The sequence below is a fragment of the Equus asinus genome, chromosome 12 (genome assembly GCF_041296235.1).
Source record: "Equus asinus isolate D_3611 breed Donkey chromosome 12, EquAss-T2T_v2, whole genome shotgun sequence".
Lineage (NCBI taxonomy): Eukaryota > Metazoa > Chordata > Mammalia > Perissodactyla > Equidae > Equus > Equus asinus.
This window is the reverse complement of record NC_091801.1, coordinates 80,797,664-80,819,532: the sequence shown is the minus strand read 5'-3', so window position 1 is coordinate 80,819,532 and position 21,869 is coordinate 80,797,664. Positions and strand designations below refer to the sequence as shown.

At 47.4% G+C, this 21,869-nt stretch overlaps 1 protein-coding gene across 3 annotated transcripts in view; it reads left to right on the top strand.

Annotated features, from left to right (window-relative positions):
- Positions 1–21,869, top strand: part of COL22A1 (collagen type XXII alpha 1 chain) — a 292,948-nt gene that overhangs the window by 68,314 nt on the left and 202,765 nt on the right. For 2 of the 3 annotated variants that reach the window (XM_070481652.1, XM_070481651.1), the window contains 4 exons: positions 657–780; positions 5,419–5,694; positions 6,079–6,135; positions 21,560–21,640. In XM_070481652.1, coding sequence (XP_070337753.1) covers positions 657–780; positions 5,419–5,694; positions 6,079–6,135; positions 21,560–21,640 — 538 coding nt within the window. The remainder of the gene's footprint in view (positions 1–656; positions 781–5,418; positions 5,695–6,078; positions 6,136–21,559; positions 21,641–21,869) is intronic. The other variant, XM_070481653.1, reaches the window with a different exon arrangement.

Sequence of the window (21,869 nt, the reverse complement as noted above, 5' to 3'; positions counted from 1 at the left end):
TAACCCTTCAGAGCCTGGCTGCCATCAGCTACAACAAGAGGATCAGAGCACCTTCTTTACACCTTCTTGCAAGGAACAATTTTCATTCTGAATTTGGAAGGGAAAGGACAGTTACAGGACTGTCTCGGCTGGGGCTCCAGGGAGTTGAGGATTCCCCGAGAAGAGGGGCTGGCCCCTAAGCTGGGCAGTCACCCAGGGTTCTGTGGAGACAGGAGGATGTCCTGGTGCTTGGGGCAGGAAAACAAGCAGGATAAGATACCATGGTTGGGCCTTGCTGAGAAGGAACAGCCAGGCAGAAGAGAAAGCTGGGAGACTCAGCTGCATTTGACCCTGAGGAGTGGCAAGTTAGCATTTATTATAGGTTTTGTCAGGGATGCTGATGGTGGAGAGATGGGAGCAGACATGGATGGGGTGGATTTGAAGGGGCAGAGAGTGGGGGTAGGGGGACAATGAAGGGACCACAGTGAGGGTCTCCAGAGGGTCATATTGAGGCCCTGATCCAAGGAAAAGGCAGTAAAGGCAGGTGAGAGGGTGGATTTTAGAAATACTTAGGAGGTAAAGCTGGCAGGACTTAGTGACCCATGGGGCATAGGCTTTCTTGGCAGCTCCTGTGGTCATTGCTCAGCCTGGTGTCATCTGTCTCTCTCTCCCTCCAGGGATGTGTTCCCACAAGGTTTGCCTGATGAGTACGCCTTTGTCACAACCTTCCGGTTCAGGAAAACATCTCGGAAAGAAGACTGGTACATCTGGCAGGTCATCGACCAGTACGGCATCCCGCAGGTCTGAGCAGCATGCTTTGTCTCAGTGGGCCCGCAGCTTTCTGTTTCCCTCTCATGGGGGTGGCATCACCTACATGGTTTCTCCAGGGGCCTCTGTCCTGGGCCTGGGAGCTGGAGCGTCTGGTGTACCCAGAGCTCCCACAGAGGAATGTCATACCACCAGAGAGGTGCCACTTTTCTCCCAGTGATGGCCAAGTGCCCAGCACTGTGGTGGGGCAGAAGACCTCGTTCCTGTCTCAGGGACACTCAGCCTGACCAGGGAGATGGAGGACAGCTCTGCTGTCCTATGGCCTGTGCTCTGTAGCAGCATGAGTGGCGCAGCTTCATGATGTAATGGAAGAAACTGGCTCAGGTCAACCAGACCTGGGTTCAGATCTTGTGTGCACTCCTTGTTGGTGTGGCCCTGAGACATGTTAGCTTCCTGGGGCTTGCTGTTCTTAGCTGTAGAGTGGAAAACAGAACGCCTACTATGAATAGCTGGTGGAAGCATCTGGGGAAATCGGGTCTCCAAAGACGTAGAACAGTGCCTGATACACAATACAGTTTTGTTACAGGTAGTTCTCTTCTCATGAGATCCTTTGGTTTTACCCTGAATGAAGCTCCAGAGCCCCATCTTTGCCCACCTTGGGTATGCTTGGCTCTCAGTTCCTACAAAGGCAGAACAACCCATCAGCAGCACATGGCTGAATGAGGAAAGACGTGTCTCAAAAGCAAAGCCATCAGCACGATTCGTTGGTGTGAGATGCAGGCGACACTACTTTTTGTGCCAAATCCCAGCCTCCTTGTTCTCAGACCGTCTCTTTGTTTGCCATTTACCCTGTTTTTTCTTGAAAAATGAACGATGTGAAGACATTACTCTCCTTCAGCTGGGGGATCCTGATTATATTTTCATTTGGGGTTGAAATAAAATGGAAACATGCCCAAGCATCGGACGGCAGCAGCCACACTCACGGCTGCTCCCTGGGAGAATGAGCCCTTCCAGAGCTGGAGGCTCGCCTTGCTGTGGTTAAAGCTGGATACTTACTTATCCACACTTCCCTGCACTTAGTAGGAGCTGGGGATTGTCCTGGGTGCTTCCTACGTCTTCTCTCAGAGAGTCCTCATCACACCCCTGTGAACAGGTTCTACTGTTATCATCTTGCGATGGAGGGGACTGAGCCACGGCGAGGTTAGGGCATTTTCCTATGTTCTCCTGGGTCATAAGAGGGAGAGGTGGGATTTGAACCCAGGCAGTCAAGCTCCAGGTCTGCCATTTATCTGTCATGCTCAGCTGGCTCCTGTCTCCATCAGTTAGTCCTGCTGAGTGATTTTTCTCAGGCCTGGTCAGATGGAGATGCATAAACATTTTGGGGCCTGACTGCTGAGTGGCTTGATTCCGTAAGTGTGGGAGGCTGCATGGAGGAGATGAGATTCTTCTCTGGAGGCTGTTTTTCTGGAGAGCAGGCAGCTCTTGGTGTCCCTCTTTCACCTACCTCTGCAGGCCCGCAGGTCTTGTGTCTCCGGTTTCTCAGGGTCTGGTGCAATGGGACTGGGCGCCTGCCATGACATTCTTGTGGGGCGAGCCCATACCACCCCCTCGTCTGGGTTCTCTTCCTTCATGGCATTTGCAGAGCTGTGCGTGCTCCCTGTCTGCCATGTCTGCCTGCTCCCCTCTTTCTGCCAGAATGAGCCGAGGATTGAAATCCTGCAGAGCCATGTGGAGACTGGGCCTGTCTTGAAGGACTTCAGGCTCACTTTCAAGGAGATGCCTGGCCATTCCATTTCATTGAGCAAGGCTTGGTGGACTGCTGTTCCCTGGAAGTGTGGATGACAGCCACCTCCATGCCTTGGGGAAATAGTGGCTAGACACAGGAAAGATGGCTAGAGGCCTGCCAGAAGATGACCTGTGAGCACAATGGTGTTAACAGCCTTCCCATGTCATCTTCCAGTCTCAGGTCTGTGGATCTGGATTTTCATATCCATGATCTCATTCAGTATTTACAACCACCTTTGAAAGCGGCATTTTCCTCATTTGTCGTTTGGGAAACCGAGGGGCTTTCACTCATTCCAGGTCTGATAAAGGGAAGGAAGGAGGCTGGTCCAGCTGGAGCAGAGTGTGGGGGCGAGTGAGAGATGAGGCATGGAAGGTGGTGGGAGGCCAGATTTCCTAGCTTCGTGGGCCCGTGTCGGGACTTCTCGGGAAGTGGGCAGGCCTAGAGACAGGGAGACAAATTAGGAGACTATTGTAGTGATCTAGGCAAGAGGTGACCTTGACTAAGACCAGGTAGTGATAGTAAACTGTGGAGAAATGATCAGATCCTGGAAGTATTTTGAAAACAGAACCAACAGGATTTGCTGACAGGGCTGAGCCATGACGTGCCTTCCCGAGGCTCACCAGCCTGTGTTGGTCAACACAGAACTTAGGCTGGCCGTGTGCCTTCCCTTGCTCTGTATCAGGCTGGAATTAACAGAAACCTTGAAGGGAAAGCCATGTCCTCATCAAGGTGGTTTGGGGACACAGGGCTCAAACGTGTGAACCTATTTTCAAGAAATAGAAGACTATGTTTAATATGCAAGTATTAGATTATGCGTATTAGAGGTGTTAGATTATTAGTCAGCGTTCATAGTTTTCTGTTTTTTACTCTAACCATAACTACCAGCAGGCAGTGCAATTAAAAAGTCCATCTTAGGTCCCCCTTGGCTGTACGGAAGCCACGTGGGGCCCAGAAAGACCAACCAGAACACCTGGTGTGTGTTATAAACACTGTAGTGGATCCTGCACTGAAATGAGCACCCTCCTTTAACCACGGGGCTCTCATTCATTCATTCATTCATTCATTTATTCAGTACCTTTTCATTGAGTGCCACTCTGTGCCACATGGTGTCAGAAGAGATGAAACAGAGAGACAAAGTGCCTGCTTGAAAGGATGGGGCAGTCGGGCAATAGACAGTGAACATGAGAAATGAACAGGATACTTTCATATACTGATGAAGTGCTATGAACAAAAGGGAATAAATCAACATGCCTGGGGATGTGAGAGCAAATGACCGGGTTAGAATCCGGTTATATGTATCATCAGAGAAGGCTTCACTGAGGTGATGTCTTTGAACTCACTTGCTTAATTTATTATAGCTAATATTTAGAATAGTGCCTGGCATGTAATAAGTACTATATAAGTATTTTATATATATATTAATCCTCATAATGACTCTATGATGTAGGCGCTATTACTGGTTCTGTTTTACTAATGATAAAATAGTACAGAAAGGTTAAATAACTTGCCCAAGGTCACACAGCTTAAAAGGACTTATCATTTTGGGTGTAGGCAGGCAATAGACAGCCCAAATTTTTGAAGAGTGTTTTAGTAAAGTGGCTAGGGTAAAGGGAGCTGATGAGGTTAAGGGTCAGGGTTTTGGAAACCGAGGAAAGATATTGAGGTATCCAGGGATTAGCAATGGCAGGAAGCTACCACCCTGGGCTTGGATGGCCTGGGCCGGGGGAGAGTGGTGGTTCTGGAGTCCTGGAGGAGGCAGAGCTCCCAAAGAGCCATGGTACATGGAGGAGCACAGCCATCTGGCACTGCAGGGAGCAGGAAGAGGCAGGAAGAATCAAGACGCTGACCCCCTCTCCTCCTGCTCTTTGATCCCCACTCCCATGGGCTCCCCGTGGGCCAAACTACCTGGAAGCCGAAGGGCACAGGAGCCTGGGTGGAGAAATCCTTCAAGGTCACACCCTGGGAGCCTGGAGCCAGGCAGAGAAGGCTGGAGTGTGGATATCAGAGCAAGTGAAGACTAACCCCACAGAGATAAAACATGAATATATTTGTTCATTCATTCGCTCGATGAATACTTGCTTTCCATATGTCATGTCCTCCACCTTCAAGCACCAGTAGAGTATTCGTCTTGTCCATTGTTGCATTCCTGACACCCAGCGTGTTGCTTGCCTGTCACAGAGGATGTTCAAGGATATTGTGCAAGGGATGAAGAAATGAACACATGGATGAGAACGTATTCCTTAATTCCTTCTAAGAAAAACAAAAGTAAAACTTGCTTCCAGAGTTTTCCAGGCATTGTGCAAAGGGACGGGGGTACTCCAGTGAATAAGACAGGCAAGGTCCCTGCCATTAAGGAACATTGTTCTCCTGGGGCTTCAATTTTATCCTCAAGATGAGAGACCAGTGTGGGTTAACGGATGGGTCTCAGACTGGTACCTGGCATCTGGCCAGAAGATGTGCTCTGTTTTTCCAGCCCAGGGTTTTAAAAGACCCTGAAACCAGTCAGGGTTTCTGGTCAGTCTCACAGCTCAGAGCCCTCTGTACCAGCTGTTTGCAGCTTCGCAAAAGCGCTCTGACCTGCACAGCCCGTCCAGGGTGGGAGGAGATTGTGACCCCTGGATTAATGTGTGAGCTCAATCATTCCACTTAGCACAGGGCTTAGAACAATCTACAGGGTGGATTTTGTTAACACCACTGTCCCGAGGAGGAAACCAAGGCTTAGAGAGGTGAAGTGGTTTGCCTAAGTTTGACCAGCTGGTAAGGGTCACAACTGGGATCTGACTCAGATTTGTCAGGTCTGACTTCTAAACCTCCCCCCCCCAACAATTTCCCTCTCCCCCCTTATCCCATGCAGCTAAAGGAGCCTCTTGTCCTCTCCTTGCCAGGTGTCCATTCGGTTGGACGGTGAGAACAAGGCAGTCGAGTACAACGCCGTGGGCGCCATGAAGGATGCTGTCAGAGTGGTTTTCCGCGGTCCCCTGGTCAACGACCTCTTTGACCGGGACTGGCACAAGATTGCCCTGAGCATCCAGGCCCAGAACGTCTCCCTCTATGTCGACTGTGCGCTTGTGCAGACGCTGCCCATCGAGGAGAGGGAGAACATCGACATCCAGGGGAAGACTGTGATCGGCAAGCGCCTCTATGACAGCGTGCCCATCGATGTGAGTACCAGCAGGGCCTCCTGCAGCCAAGGTCATGGGGCCACCAGGGTGGAGCCTCGGGAGCCAGGGGCCCCTGGTGTCTCCCACACCTGCCTATGTCATTTATCAAGTAATCACCTTGGACTATGTTAGAAGGTAGGACTCTGACTCAGGAAACTACCATTTTGGAGCCCAAACTCACCATCACTCACTCATTCATTCAATTAGTCAGCCATTCAGTCAATCACTTATCATGTATATATTCAGCACCTCCTGTGCTCAGCACTGAGGACATGGTACATATATCTACATATATAAATTTAGATAAATAGATAGATGAATAGGACAATAAAGTTTCCTGTAAATTTTAATAGAGACGTTTTTCCCTTTCTTCTCTGATTGTAGAAAATTTGGAAAATAAGTGAAAATCATCCTCATTCCACCAACCAGGGATCAAAACTGGTAATAATAACTGGTAACAGCTGTGCTTCTGTTATCATTCCATCAATGTTCTTTGCTTCTCTGTTCTTTCTCTTCCCTCCTTCTTTTCTCCTCTCTCTTTCTCCTTTCCTTTAATTTTTCTCTCTTTCTTTCCTCTGGAAATACATTCCTAAATCTATCCACACAGACACACAAACTGTAAGTGCTCATGTCTGTGACACACACACACGAGTTGCTTGGTGCTCTGTGTGTTATCTTCAAGCCAAAATCAACCTCATCATCCACGACCTGGAACATCCCCCACTTCCCAAGAAATAACCAGAATCACAGCTCATGTTACTCTTTCTGAAACTGTTGCTTATAGTATTTTTACTCATATGCATATCTATTGTCAAATATAGTGTATTTGAATGTGGGCTGGGTTTTTCTGAAATTTATGTAAATGATATACAGTATGGATAGCTACATCTTGCTTTTTTTTCCTCAAAATTATGTGTTTAAGCTTTTATTCCTTCTTTTAGCCGCTTCATAATACTTCATTTTATCATACATTTGTTTATTCCTTCTCCTGTTAGTGGATATTTGGATTATTTCTGATGTTTCACCATCATAATCAGCAAGCCTTGGGTCTTGAACATGGTTGTACGTCTCCAAGTACGCTTTCCTTGTGAGGAAAATGGGGTAATTCCTGCCATTTAGGCCTGAGACGTAGACCAGTTGAGAGAGTTTTTCTGAGGCCCCTTGAGTTCAATGATCAGATTGTAGGGTATACAATTTTTGACTTTCCCATATATTTTAAATTTCTCTACAAAGTGACAAAACATTTATATGCCTACCGGCAATGTATGAAACTCCCATTTTCTTAAATCCTCACCAACATATAGACTGATTTTATTTTTCTAATGTTTTTGGTTATTTGCCAATCTGATGGACATACGATGGTGTTTTATTGTGCTTTCCATCTGTATTTCCCTGAGTACCACTGAGCTCAGAATCCTTCCGTGTGTTTGTTGATCAACCACTTATTTCTACTTTGGTAAATGCCAGTCGATAGCATTTGCCTGTTTTTACAGTTATGTTGTTTTTCTTTCTTAATGGTTTCTAGATAATCTTTATGTATTCTGTATACTTATTGCTTGTTTATTATATAAGTTGCAAATATTGTTTCCAAATATTGTATCAAGCAGAAACCCTAAACTAAAAAGAAAATGAGTAAGGTTGAATACATCAAGATGCAAGAAATGGTGTTATGGAAAAAACACCATAAACAAGTTATTGGCTCTTTTATAACTTGCTTTGTTAGCTAAACAGTAAATTATAAACATTGGCTGTGTATACAGATTCCTTAAAGTGAAGGCCAGAGGAGTTGGTCAGCAGGACTAGGAAGGGAAGAGATTAGGAGAAGAAGGGAGAGCAAGACGAGCACCCACTGAACCTGCGGCTCGAGTGTCAGCCCCGTCTCCAGCTGACTATGATGGCACCGCGAAAGTCACACGCTACGTGTTCTTGAGGCTTTCCTGGCTTGTTTGTTTAATCTCTGAAATGGAAACCCTGCCCTGTTTGCTTCCATATGTAATTACTGAGAGGATTAAATAAGATAATAGATGTGGAACCAAATTAAACAAAGAAAACCGTAAAATCAAAGTAAAGCTATAAAAAATAATTATTCAGACCGCTACTAATTTCAGCTAATTGTGTACGTATGGTGCCTGGCACTGTCCTAAAGTACCCCCCTGCCCCATTTCTGATCAAATCTCCTTCACAGCTTTATGAAGTAAATACAACTGACACCCTCAAACCACAGACAGTGAGAGAAGGACACTCCTTGAGAAGTGACTCTTCTAAGATGGCAGAGCCAACAAATGGCAGAGTTGGGGTCTCCACTCAAACAGCCCAGCTTCTATGCCCATTTGCAAACCACACCTTGACTCAGCTAACAGGTGGCAGGGCTGAATGAAGACAGAGCCATGACAATTCATGGTATGAATAAGGATCATGATAATCCCCCTGAGAGTGTGCGTCGTGGTCATGAACATAACCCCTCTCGGTCCTCCCTACAAGCCAGTCTGGTGGGTGTCTGTCATCATGTTACAGATGGGGAGGTTCCATCTCAGAACCATTACATGGTTTGTTTAACCCTGCCCAGCCCTGGGCAGCCAGGCTGGGATTCTGGCCCCACAGGACTCAGCCCCTGAATGACCATCCCTGAAACAGACACCCTTTGAGCTATAACTCAGAGGGCATCTTGTCCAGCCTCTCATTTACATTCCAGATAAGGAAGCTGAGGCTCAGAGGGAGTAACGGATATGAACAAAGAGATATAGCAAGATTACATTCTTCTAGCTCCTGTTCCAAAACATCAACAATGACTTTTCAACTATGTTTCCATTCAATAGACTGGGAGACTGTTTCAGTTAGAATTCTTCTTAAAACAAGAGGCAGTTTTAGCAGATAGCTCAGCATCCCTAAAGATGCATGTCCCAGACTTTGAATTAAAGAAAACAGTTTTGAAATCCAAGCTCCACCATTGCCTTTCTGAAGCTCAATTTCCTCAGCTGTAAAGTAGGAAAAATTAGTGCCCCCTACATAGGGTTGTTATGAGATTAAATGTCATATCATACATGAAGTTCTTAGACAACTGCACAGAATATTGCAAGTTTTCAATAAGTGCTAGTCATCATCATGAGCATCATCACCACCATCATCTCACATTCTCATGGTGATGTTGGGAGGGTTTGTAAGCAGGAAGAGGATTAGATTCCCTACCCTCTAAGTTATCCATCTGTATTATATAGTTGAGTCTAAGCAGAGGATAGGGGATCAGACTTGGATTGCCTTGGGGACACCATCTCTCACCATACACACTGCCCTGGTGTAGCAGTAGTGGTCAGTGGCCCACCTACATCCCCCCAGGCCATACACAGCACCGCCCATACAAGCAGCCATCCACATCCCCAGGAGTGACCCTCAGCCAAGGGCTGGTGGCTGTTAGAGTATCAATACTCCAGCTCCTGCACCTCTCATCATCCTAACTAAGTCACATCTTCTCCACTGGCTCCAGAGTTCCCCAGCAGGCTTAAACTGCAGCTGCCCACTGTGATGACGTCCTTGACAATAACTCTTTGCTGACTAACTCACTTCCCTACTCTGCTGCCAGTGCTTCCCAGATAAAATGAACAAAATAAACATACTAGTTTCATTTGAATAAATACCTCTGGGTCGGATAAACTAAACTAGCCATCTGGGCCAGTGACCTTGCTGCTCTGTGCCTGTTTTCTCATCTGGAGAGTGGAGATCCTGACTCACACCTGGCAGTGCTGTTGTGAGGACTGTGTGCGATAACTAATGTGTATACAGCACCTCATGGAGCCTGGTACATGGGGTGTTCTCAAGTGTGTTAGGGCAATACAGCGCCATGATTAGGAGAGTGGACTCTGCAACTAGCTGCCTAGATTCAAATCCTTGTTCTATCTCTGTGTATCCTTGGAAACTTTATTCAACGTGTCAAATCCTCAGGTTTTGTTGTTGTGGTTGTTTTGTAACTGGGACTGTATTGCAGCTCGTGTGTGTAAGTGTAGTTATGTTGGTGCTAAAATACTGAAATAGCTGCATGCTGATTGGTAAATGGCAGCTGCTCTAAGCCTCCTGGTACCGCATCTCCATCTCAGCTGCCCCAGCTCTTATCCTTTCCCAGGGTGCCCAGACTGCCTTATTCTCTAGCAGGTGAAGGGTAAGGGCCTGGTGCAGGAGGCCTCAGGGTCCCTTCTGATTGCAGGGCCTGTGCTTACTGTTTGTTAAAGATGCTTAATATCTCCCTGACTCTGACAGGGGATGAGGACAGCTCCCTGTACCCAGTGGTGGTACCCAGTAATATGGAGGCTGTGAGGATTGGATGGAATGATTCTCATCAAGTGTTCAGCGCTGTGTTGGCCCATGAAGAATATTAGAGATGGCGTGCGCTTCGGAGACCATGCTGTGTAGGAGTGGGAGCGAGATGGATCCGAGGGTGCACATGCACACACAGGCATCGCTGGGTCTGCCTTCACTAGGTACCCTGGGGCTCCCCCGCAGAGCCCTGTGCCCTCCTGCTCATACTCCTCCTCTTCCTGGTCCTACAGATGCAAAGCTCTGCCCTTCTCTCCTCTCCAGTAGTTACTGAGTCAAGGCTCCCTCTGACCAGGGACAGGACTGGCCACAACCCCTTTTGTTCTTCTGGTTTGCTCAGCGGCCTGTGGAATGTGCGTTTGATGCCTCTGAGTCTTGGTCATTGTGTGGAAGCAATTTTCCCCTAATACTTTTTCCAAGAAGACACTGCAGCTCAGACAGGGAAGGGCCTGCCCCAGCGGTGTCTGAAATGGAGGACAGAGTGCAGGAGCTTCTCACTCTTACAGATGGAGGGTTTTCCCAGGAAGGTGACGTTCACCAGACAGGCACTTGTTTCCAGTGAACAAATCCACAGAGATCAGACCTCATCCTGAGCTGGGAGTGACTTCTGAGAGGCTGGCCAAGGGGAAGGAAGGGGCTGAATGGACAGGGGCAGCGGCCGGAGTGTCTGCTGTGTGGTCGGACAGGCTCATGGGCTGGGTGACCCTGGAAAGGATGGAGTTTGCAGTTTGAGACTCCTGTCTGTGAAATGTTATTGATAAGAGGAAATTTATTATTAAAAGCATTAAGAGATATAGGATAAATAAAACATGTAAAATAGCCCATATGCAAAATAAGTACTTAATAAATAGTGGCAAATAGAATTATTATAATTTAGTTATATATATTTACATAATTATAGAATAATACTGTTGTTCGTTATACTAATTATATGTGCTTCTACTTTGGTTCAGGTACTAAAAATATAACCTAATTCAGTTCTCATAATGCTTGTGAAATTCCTAGACTGTTCCTATTCTTTAAATAAAGAAGCTTTGGCTGGGTAAGGCTAAATTAATTCACTCAATAAATATGCATTTTACTTTATTCTTTATTGAGGTATAATCATATACAGTAAAATGCACAGAGCTTAAGTGTATACTTTGATGCATTCTATCAAATGTATACACCCACGTGAGTAGCCAAATATATAGATATACATACATATATATCTATATTTTTTAAGTTGCCTAAAATCATCCAGCTAGTCACGGGTGGAGACGGGCTGCCAATACACACTCGCTCCCCCAAAACCTGCGAGAGAACGCCTGGCCTTTCCAGTCCATACCAGCATGTCAGCAGGACACCTGCTGGTGCCTCTCGTTGTTCTGGGTGGTTTGTGTGATCAAGTAGCCACTGTCTGTCTTCCCTGGGAGAATGCCAGCTCCATGACAGTGGCTGCTGTTCTGTCTTGTCTGTCACTTCATCTGCCTGACACACAGTAGGCTTTCAACAGTATGTTTTTGTTTTTTGAGGAAGATTATCCCTGAGCTAACATCTTCTGCCAATCCTCCTCTTTTTGCTGAGGAAGACTGGCTCTGAGCTAACATCCGTGCCCATCTTCCTCTACTTTATTTGTGGGATGCCTACCACAGCATGGCTTGTCGAGCAGTGCCATGTCCGCACCCGGGATCAGAACCGATGAACCCTGGGCCACTGAAGCGGAACATGCACACACAACCATTGTGCCACCAGGCCGGCCCCCAACATTATGTTTAATGAATAGAAAATAATCTCTGACTTTAAGACATTTATAGTCTCAGAAAACAGATGCACACTGAGGTCATTTTGGTCTAATTGAATAAATTCCACAACAGAAATAAGCATCAGATATTACAAGACCCAGAGGAAAGGTATCTGATGAAGGAGTGAGCAGGGGTGGCTTCCTGGAGGAGGTGACTCCTGGGAGGAGCGTTGAAGGATGAGTAGGATTGTTTGTGCAGTGGAGCCTGCAGCCAGGCGGTAGATCGCGGCATTGTGCTCACAGCATCCTGAGAGGCAGGAGCTTGAAGTAGATTGTGGGGTGAGGCAGGGCGGAAGGCAGGGGCCAGGCCTTTCCATGCACCCGCCTTGGGGTCGGCCTGTGGGAGAAGTCGGCTGCTCTCGGAAACAGTTGAGGCAGCGCAGGGAGAGGTCAGGGCTGTATTGGAGGACGTTCCCTGGGGCTGCAGAGAGCAGGGTGGATGGGAAGGAGAAGGAGGGTGAGGCCGGTTAGGGTCTGACCAGAAAGGCCCGGGGTCTGGGCTGGGGCAGGGCCCGTGTGCTGGGGGAGGGGCTGGGTGCTGGCAAGTGACTGGATGGGCACCTAGGCCAGTGGAGCAGGTGCCAGTCCCTGAACAGAGCACTGAGCAGGGAGAGGAGGAGACTCAGATCCCTGGGGGTGCGAAGAGGAGTTCCTGGCCTCTCAGGGGGAGTTTCTCTGGGACACTTGCCCTACAGAGGCTCCTCCCCCTATCCCTCTCCTGAGGCCCCGCCCCCCGTCCCTCTCCTGAGGCTCCTCCCCCGTCCCTCTCCTGAGGCTCCTCCCCTGTCCCTCTCCTGAGGCCCCGCCCCATCCCTCTCCTGAGGCCCCTCCCCTCGTCCCTCTCCTGAGGCCCCGCCCCATCCCTCTCCTGAGGCTCCTCCCCTGTCCCTGTCCTGAGGCCCCTCCCCTCGTCCCTCTCCTGAGGCTCCTCCCCTGTCCCTGTCCTGAGGCCCCTCCCCTCGTCCCTCTCCTGAGGCTCCTCCTCTGTGCCTCTCCTGAGGCCCCGCCCCATCCCTCTCCTGAGGCCCCGCCCCTCGTCCCTCTCCTGAGGCTCCTCCCCTGTCCCTCTCCTGAGGCCCCTCCCCTCGTCCCTCTCCTGAGGCCCCGCCCCTCGTCCTCTCCTGAGGCCCCGCCCCTCGTCCCTCTCCTGAGGCCTCTCCCCCAGTCTCTCTGCTGAGGCCCTATCAGCCTTCCCTTCTTCCCATTTCCTGCTCCTGTGTCCCAGGCCTCTGCCAACCGCCGGATTGTTTGGAATGGCGTTGGTCGCCAAGAAGCCGTAACCCCTCTCAGGAAGCAGGGGAGTCAATTTTGATGCTTCCAGCTCTCTGCGGCCATTTCGTGCCGTGGCCGGTCCTGGCGCCGGGACCAGCCCCCGCAGCCTCCCTCTGGGCAGCAAATGCAGAGGGCCGCCCTTCTCTGCAGGGTCACGGCCCAGATGTTATGGGGCTGCCCGCGTTGCTGCTCTTGCTCCAGCCCCAAAGCCACGATTCATTTTGAGGCAAAAGAGAATCACCAAGAGACAAGCGCACTTGTGCTCCGACTGGGAAGGCGGCTGCCGGCTGCTCTTGTCTTCCTTCCAGCCTGTTAGTTTTGTGCGGCGGGCCGACCCCACGTGGAGTCTGAGCCCCAGCACTTGAATCAGCAGCACAGCCCTGCCTGGACCGGCCCCTCGCTGGGGCTCCGTGCCTTCGCCAGCACCGACTCAGCTAATCCGGCTACAGCCCAGAGCTGGGTCACCATGTCAGCCCCGTTGAGTGACGACGTTCAGGCACAGAGAGAACAGCTTGCTCAAAGTGGCAAAATTAGGAAGCAGAAGTGCAAGCTTCACAGCCTGCTTTTGAGCTTTGCTTCTACTGTGAGTCTGGAACTCTCCATCCTATTCTCCCTTGACTCTGAAATTCGATGATCACATCGGGCCCTTAATTGGGCCATTTTTACCCACCGTGTGGAGTCTCGGGGCTTGAGAGCATCCCTCTCTCTCCTCCTTTCGCCACTGACATTAGCTGTGTCCAGTTTGTACCCAATCCTGGGGAATCCCAGAGCCTCTGACATTTGTCAACAAAATGATGCACCCACTTATTGTTTCAGGCTGGGTTTCTAGATTAAAAACAAATACTAGTGAAGTATATGGAGAGAGAATTAATAAATCTCTCACCCCTTGGTCAATCTTCCAGAAGCATAGGCTGGGGTACTTGTGACCACATAGCTCGGGGCCTTGAACACAGCAGGGAGACCCCAGCATGTCTGCAGCTCCACCTGTGATGGGTGCACGCTCATTTGCCTCACCTGGTGTACACCACAGCCCTGCGAGCCCGTGTCATCATCTTCACCTTACCGAAGAGGAAACCAAGGCTCAGGGAATTGGTGTGCCTTGACCACCTGCCGTGAGGGAGGAGCAGAGCTGAAACTTAGATGTGGCCCGGCTAATCCCAGATTCCAAGCTCTCTGCACCCACTAGCTGCTTTCCACACTGTAGCCAGAAACCGATCACCAAGCCGCAAATGAGTGGGACCTGGAGGGAAGCTGGGGCTGGGGCAAAGACCAGTGCAGTAGTTCAACCCAGAATTGCTGAGGGCGCAAGTGGGAGCAGAGGTCTCAGAATGGAGCTGGGGCCAGAGGGATGTCAGGAGGTGGACCCCTGGCTTGGTGGAAGGACAGGGGGAGGAGGAAGGATTGGGGTGACCAGAGAATGGTGGGATTTCAGGCAGTTGGAAAGGGGGTCCTCCTGGCTCCCAAGCCCCCTCACCGTACCTGAGCACATCTCTGCCCAGGTCTCAGGTGGTCCATGGTCCATCTCTGACCTGGAACCTCTGTCTGTTTCTTCTCCACTCCTGTCCCTGAAGCCTTTCCAGACGGGCCCAGCTGCTGGGTGTCTGTGCTTGCTAATGCAAAAAACAGGACCCTCTCTTTAAAACAGGTCTTGTTCAAAAGCACAATTTTGTGTTTTGTTATTTTCTTCCATCTGTGGGCTGGTGTCTCTACAGGAAATAAAACAGACGGACAACTGGAATTGCTATTGTTTCCGCTGAGCCAAGTCAATGGAGTGTGGGTTTCATCTACAGGGGCATGCTGTAAAGCCAGGAGGACCAGGACGCAGAGGAGCAGCTGACTACCTACTGGTCAGGCTGCAGACGGACTCCTGAGTGCAGCACAGGCCAGAGAGGGGCACAGGGGAGGTACAAGGCCGAGGTGCTTAGCATCAGCATTCAATCAAATAAGCATTCCTCCGCCCATTGATTCAGCTCAAGTGCCATTTGATTCCCATTTGTCCACGCATGGATTTATCCATTCAACCATCAATTCTGTGCCTCTGGGACACCCACTGTGTGTCAGCAACAGCTCTGGTGCTGGGGCTACAGTGAGAGACATGAGATATGAGAGCCGGCCTTACAGAGTTTATGTTCTGCTTAGCAGGGGAAACAGATTATAAAAAGCAAACTAAGAAACACGAACACAGGACCGGCCCTGGGGCTGCGTGGTTAAGTTCACGCACTCTGCTTCAGTGGCCTGGGGTCTCTCCAGTTCGGATCCTGGGCATGGACGTGGCACCACTCATCAAGCTGTGCTGAGGTGGTGTCCCATATCGCACAACCAGAAGGACCTACAACCAGAATATACAACTATGTACAGGGGGACTTTGTGGGGGAGGAGGAGGAGGAGAAGAAGAAAAGAAGATTGGCAACAGATGTTAGCTCAGGTGCCAATCTCTAAAAAAAAAGAAAACAGAAAGAAAAGAAATACGTCTAAAATGATGTTCAGGCATATCTCGGAGATGTTGCGGGTTTGCTTCCAGAACATGGCAGTAAAGCAAATATCACAGTAAAGCGAGTCACACAAATTTTTTGATTTCCCAGTGCATATAAAAGTGACACTTATACTATACTGTAGTCTATTAAGTGTGAAATAGCATTTTCCATAAAAAAACAATGTACCTGCCTTAATGAAAAAAAATGGTTTATTGCTAAAAAATGCTAACTCTCATCTGGGCCTTCAGCGAGTCACAGAGTTGTAATGTTTTTGCTGGTGGGAGGCCTTACCTCGATGTTGATGGGGCTGACTGATCGGGGTGGTGGTTGCTGAAGGTTGGGGTGGCTGTGGCGATTTTTTAAAATAAGACAACAATGAAGTTTGCCACATTTATTGACTCTTCCTTTTACAAACAATTTCTCTGTAGCACACAATGTTATTTGAGAGCGTTCTACCCGCAGTGGAACTTCTTTCAAGACTGGAGTCAGTCCTCTCAAACCCTGCGATGCTTTATCAACTAAGTTTATGCAATAGTCTAAATCCTTTGTTGTCACTCTGACGATATTCACAGCAGCTTCACCAGGAGGAGATTCCATCTCAAGAAACCACTTTCTTTGCTCATCCATGAGAAGGAACTCCTTATCCGTTCAAGTTTGATCATGAGATTGCGGAAATTCAGTCACATCTTCAGGCTTCACTTCTAATTCTAGTTCTCTTGCTGTTTCCACCACATTTGCAGTTATTTCCTCCACTGAAGTCTTGAACCCCTCAGAGTCGTCCCTGAGAGTTAGAGTCAACTTCTTCCAAGCTCCTGTTAATATTGGTATTTTGACTGCTTCCTATGAATCAAGAATGTTCTTAATGGCATCTGGAATGGTGAATCCTTTCCAGAAGGTTTTCAATTTACTTTGTTCAGATCCATCAGAGGAATCACTATCTATGGCAGCTATAGCCTTACAAAATGCATTCTTAAATAATAAGACTTGAAAATTGAAATTACTCCTGGATGCATGGGCTGCACAATGGATGTTGTGTTAGCAGGCGTGAAAACAACATTAATCTCGTTGTCCATCTCCATCAGAGCTCTTGGGTGACCAGGAGCATTGGTAATGAGCAGTAAGATTTTGAAAGGAATCTCTTTTTCTGAGCACTAATTCTCAGTAGTGGGCTTAAAATATTCAGTAAACCACATTGTAAACAGATATGCTGTCATCCAGGCTTTGTTATTCTATTTATAGAGCACGGGCAGAGTAGATTTACCATAATTCTTAAGGGCCCTAGGATTTGCAAAATGATAAGTGAGCATTGGCTTCAATTTAAAGTCACAGGCTTTATTAGCCCCTAATAAGAGAGTCAGCCTGTCCTTTGAAGCGTTGAAGCTAGACATTGACTTCTCTCTAGCTAGGAAGATCCTAGACGGCATCTTCGTCCAATATAAGGCTGTTACAACTACACTGAAACTCTTTTGTTTACTGTAGCCGCCTTCATTAATGTTCTTAGCTAGATCTTCTGGATTACTTCCTGCAGCTTCTCCATCAGCACTTGCTGCTTCACTTGGCACTTTTATGTTATGGAGATGGCTTCTCTCCTTAAACCTCATGAATCAACCTCTGCTAGCTTTAGACTTTTTTTTTTTAATTAAGATTAAGATAGTTTACAACCTTGTGAAATTTCAGTTGTACGTTATTGTTAGTCATGTTGTAGGTGCACCACTTCACCCTTTATGCCCTCCCCCCAGCCCCCTTTTCCCTGGTAACCACCAATCGGTTCTCTTTGTCTATATGTTTAACTTCCACCTATGAGTGGAGTCATACAGAGTTCGTCTTTCTCTATCTGACTTATTTCACTTAACATAATACCCTCAAGGTCCATCCATGTTGTTATGAATGTGACAATTTTATCCTTTTTCATGGCCAAGTAGTATTCCATTGGATATATATACCATATCTTCTTTATCCAATCATCAGTTGATAGGCACTTAGGTTGCTTGGCTATTGTAAATAATGCTGCGATGAACATAGGGGTGCATGGAACTTTTGGAATTGCTGATTTCAAGTTCTTTGGATAGATACCCGGTAGTGGGATGGCTGGGTCATATGGTATTTCTATTTTTAATTTTTTGAGAAATCTCCATACTGTTTTCCATAGTGGCTGCACCAGTTTGCATTCCCACCAACAGTGTATGAGGGTTCCTTTTTCTCCACAACACCTCCAACATTTGTCACTTTTTGTTTTGGATATTTTTGCCATTCTAATGGTTGTAAGGTGATATCTAAGTGTAGTTTTGATTTGCATTTCACTGGTGATTAGTGATGATGAGCATCTTTTCATGTGTCTATTGGCCATCCGTATATCTTCTTTGGAGAAATGTCTGTTCATGTCCCCTGCCCATTTTTTGATCAGGTTGATTTTTTTGTTGTTGAGCTGTGCGAGTTCTTTATATATTATGGAGATTAACCCTGTGTCGGATAAATGACTTGTAAATAGTTTTTCCCAATTAGTGGGCTGTTTTTTTGTTTCAATCCTGTTTTCCCTTGCCTTGAAGAAGCTCTTTAGTCTGATGAAGTCCCATTTGTTTATTCTTTCTATTGTTTCCCTCATCTGAGGGGTTAGGGTGTCCAAAAAGATTCTTTTGAAACTGATGTCAAAGAGTGTACTTAGGCAGTGCATTATTCACAATAGCCAAGTCGTGGAACCAACCTAAGTGCCCAGCAACTGATGATTGGATAAAGAAGATATGGTATATATATACAATGGAATAATACTCAGCCATAAAAAAGGACAAAATCATCCCATTCACAACAACATGGATGGACCTTGAGGGTATTATGTTGAGTGGAATAAGCCAGACAGAGAAAGACCAACTCTATATGACTCCACTCATAGGTGGAAGTTAACATATAGACAAAGAGAACTGATTGGTGGTTACCAGGGGAAAGGTGGGGTGGGGGGAGGGCACTAAAGGTGAAGTAGTGCACCTACAACATGACTAATAATAATGTACAACTGTAATTTCACAAGGCTGTTAACTATCATGATATTAATTAAAAAAAAAAAAGAGTGTACTGCCTATATTCTCTTCTAGAAGACTTATTGTTTCAGGCCTAATCTTTAGGTCTTTGATCCATTTTGAGTTTATTTTTGTGAATGGTGAAAAAGAATGGTCAATTTTCATTCTTTTACATGTGGCTGTCCAGTTTTCCCAGCACCATTTGTTGAAGAGACTTTCTTTACTCCATTGTAGGCCCTCAGCTCCTTTGTTGAAGATGAACTGTCCATAGATGTGTGGTTTTATTTCTGGGCTTTCAATTCTGTTCCATTGATCTGTGCACCTGTTTTTGTACCAGTACCATGCTGTTTTGATTACTGTAGCTTTGTAGTATGCTTTGAAGTCAGGGATTGTGATGCCCCCAGCTTTGTTCTTTCTCAGGATTGCTTTAGCAATTCGGGGTCTTTTGTTGCCCCTATGAATTTTAGGATTCTTTGTTCAATTTCTGTAAAGAATGTCATTGGGATTCTGATTGGGATAGTGTTGAATCTGTAGATTGCTTTAGGTAGTATGGACATTTTAACTATGTTTATTCTTCCAATCCATGTGCATGGAATGTCTTTCCATAGCTTCAGACTTTTCTTCTGCAGCTTCCTCCCCTCTCTCAGCCTTCATAGAATTGAGGAGAGTTAGGGCCTTCTCTGGGTTAGGCTTTGGCCTAAGGGAATGTCATGGCTGGTTTGATCTTCTGTCCAGACCACTGCAACTTTCTCCATATCAGCAATAAGTCTGTTTTGCCTTCTTATCATTCGTGTGTTCCCTGGAGTAGCACTTTTAATTTCCTTCAAGAACTTTCCTTTGCATTCACAGCTTGACTACCTATTTGGCACAAGCGGCCTTGCTTTGGGTCTGTCTCAGCTTTCAACGTGCCTTCCTCACTCAGCTTAATCATTTCTAGCTTTTGGTTTCAAGTGAGAGATCTGTACCTCCTCCTTTCACTTGAACACTTAGAAGTCATTGCAGGGTTATTAATTGGCTTAATTTCAGTATTGTTGTGTCTCAAGGAATGAGGAGGCCCAAGGAGAGGGAGAGAGATGGGGAAACAGCTAGTCAGTGGAGAAGTCGAAACAACGTTCAACATTTATTAAGTAAATTCACCATCTTATATGGCGGTTCGTGGTGCCCAAAATAATTACAATAGTAACATCAAAGACCACTGATCACAGACTACCATAACAAATATAATAATAATGAAAAAATGTGAAATATTGCGAGAATTACTAAAATGTGACAGAGACACGAAGTGAGCAAATGCTGTTGGAAAAATGGCAACCAATAGACGTGCTCAGTGCAGGGTTGCCAGAAACCTTCAATTTGTTAAAAAAACACAGTCTCTGCAAAGCACAATGAAGAGAGGTATGCCCGTATGTGGTGAGTGCTGCTATGAAGGTGCACAGGATGAGGTGTCAGAGCAACAAGTGACAAGGAGGGCCTAGGCTTGGGTGGGTGGTTACAGAGGTGACAGGTGAGAGGAGCCAACCTTGCAGACAGCAGGAAGGAGGAGACTGGGAACCGAGAAGACAAAGCATGTGGGCAGGCAGAGCTCAGTGTCTGAGGGGCACGGGTCAGTATGGGGAACCCACAGGGAAGATGACACACGAATATAGAATTACTGCACAGTCTGCTATGTTCAATGTTAGCTGTATGTGTAAGGTGGCAACGCGGTAGAGAAGAGGGCCCGACGAACTCATCCTGACAGTTATCTGTTGCTGTATAGCAGATTGCCCCTCCTCCAAAACAAGAAAAACGGATGAAGACAACCATAATTGTCTCATAGTATCTGTGGTTCGGGACCCTGGGAGTGGATAAGCTGGGCGGTTCTTGCTCAGATGTCTCATGAGGTTGCCGTCAAGCTGGTGGCTATTGCTGGGGTCGTCTCAGAGCTCACGTGGGACTGCAAGCTCACTCAGGTGGCTGTTGGCAGCCTCCTGTGGGCTGTTGAACTGAGGGCCACAGTTCTTGCTGGTGGATTGCTGGAAGTGGCCCTGGTGCCTCTCCACATGAGTTTCTCCATAGGACAGCTCACAACATGGCAGCTGGTGACCCCGAGGGTGAGTGATGAGACAGAGAGAGAGGGAGAGAGAGCTCACACTCAGGGCAGAAGCCAGTCTTTTTATCACCTAATCTCGAAAATGACCTGCTGTCACTTTTGCAATGTTCTAGTCATTAGAAGCAAGTGACTAAGTCCCTCCTAACTCAAGGGGAGAGGAATGAAGCTCCATGTCTTAGAGGTGACTAACAATTTGCTAGTTTGTCAGGGGCTTTTCTAGAAGAGGGACCACATACAAAGACATGGGCATGGGAAACCGTGAGCTCAGATGTCATGGAGTGCACATGTGGAATGAAGAGAAATGGACCTGGCCGTGGGCAGAGCTGTGTCTCGGAGGGCTTGACCGTCCTACAAGAAGGCCTGGGCTTTGTCTGTAGACTGTACATGAGTGTCTGCCTTTGTGTATGTGCATGTGTGTGTTTGACACCATGGTCTCTTTAAGTTATGTTAAGATTCTGTGGTATTAGAGGTGATAGGAGCAAACTTTTATTTTAAAAAGTTTATTTAAACAACCATGTGGAGATGCCTGGAGAGGTTGAAAATAGGGATTCGCTGAATTTTCAGACACTGTTGCAGCAGCATCATGGAAGGAGCTTTAAATAAATGCAGTGACAGTGAAAGGGGCGAGGAGGACGGATGTGATGGAGGGCAGGACATGGTACATTCAGAGTAGAATAAAGCAGCGACTTCAGTTTGTGCCAACGAACCTCCTTGCACTTGGGGCTCTCACTTTAGAAGGGGAGCGTGTGAGCAGATGACACAGGCTCCCTCTGAAGTTCAGCTCAGGGAAGAAAGTCACCTGGGATCAGACCAGGAAGGACCCCGAGGAGGAGGTAGGACCTGATGCCAGAGCAGAGCCTGTCTGAAACCAAGGAGGCTTCTGGATTCCAAAGTCCCCAAACTCATCTTGTCTCCTTGTTTTTCTTTCCAGTTTGATCTACAGCGGATCGTGATTTACTGTGACTCCCGACACTCAGAATTGGAGACTTGTTGTGACATCCCCTCGGGCCCAGTGAGCAAAGACTCTTGCATGGAGACAATGAGAAGAAATGGGAACTTGGCCTTTGGAAGGGAAGGGGGTGTCCAGGGCCCAGAAATGGTCAGTTGGGGGTCAGGGGGACACCTGCCATCAGAATGCGACCTGAGAGGGAGCCAGGTGATCATCACCAGGGTTTCATTTCCTGGGCAACCAGGGTATGGGTTGGGGTAACAGGGACATGTAGCTCCTCCTAAGGCGCTGC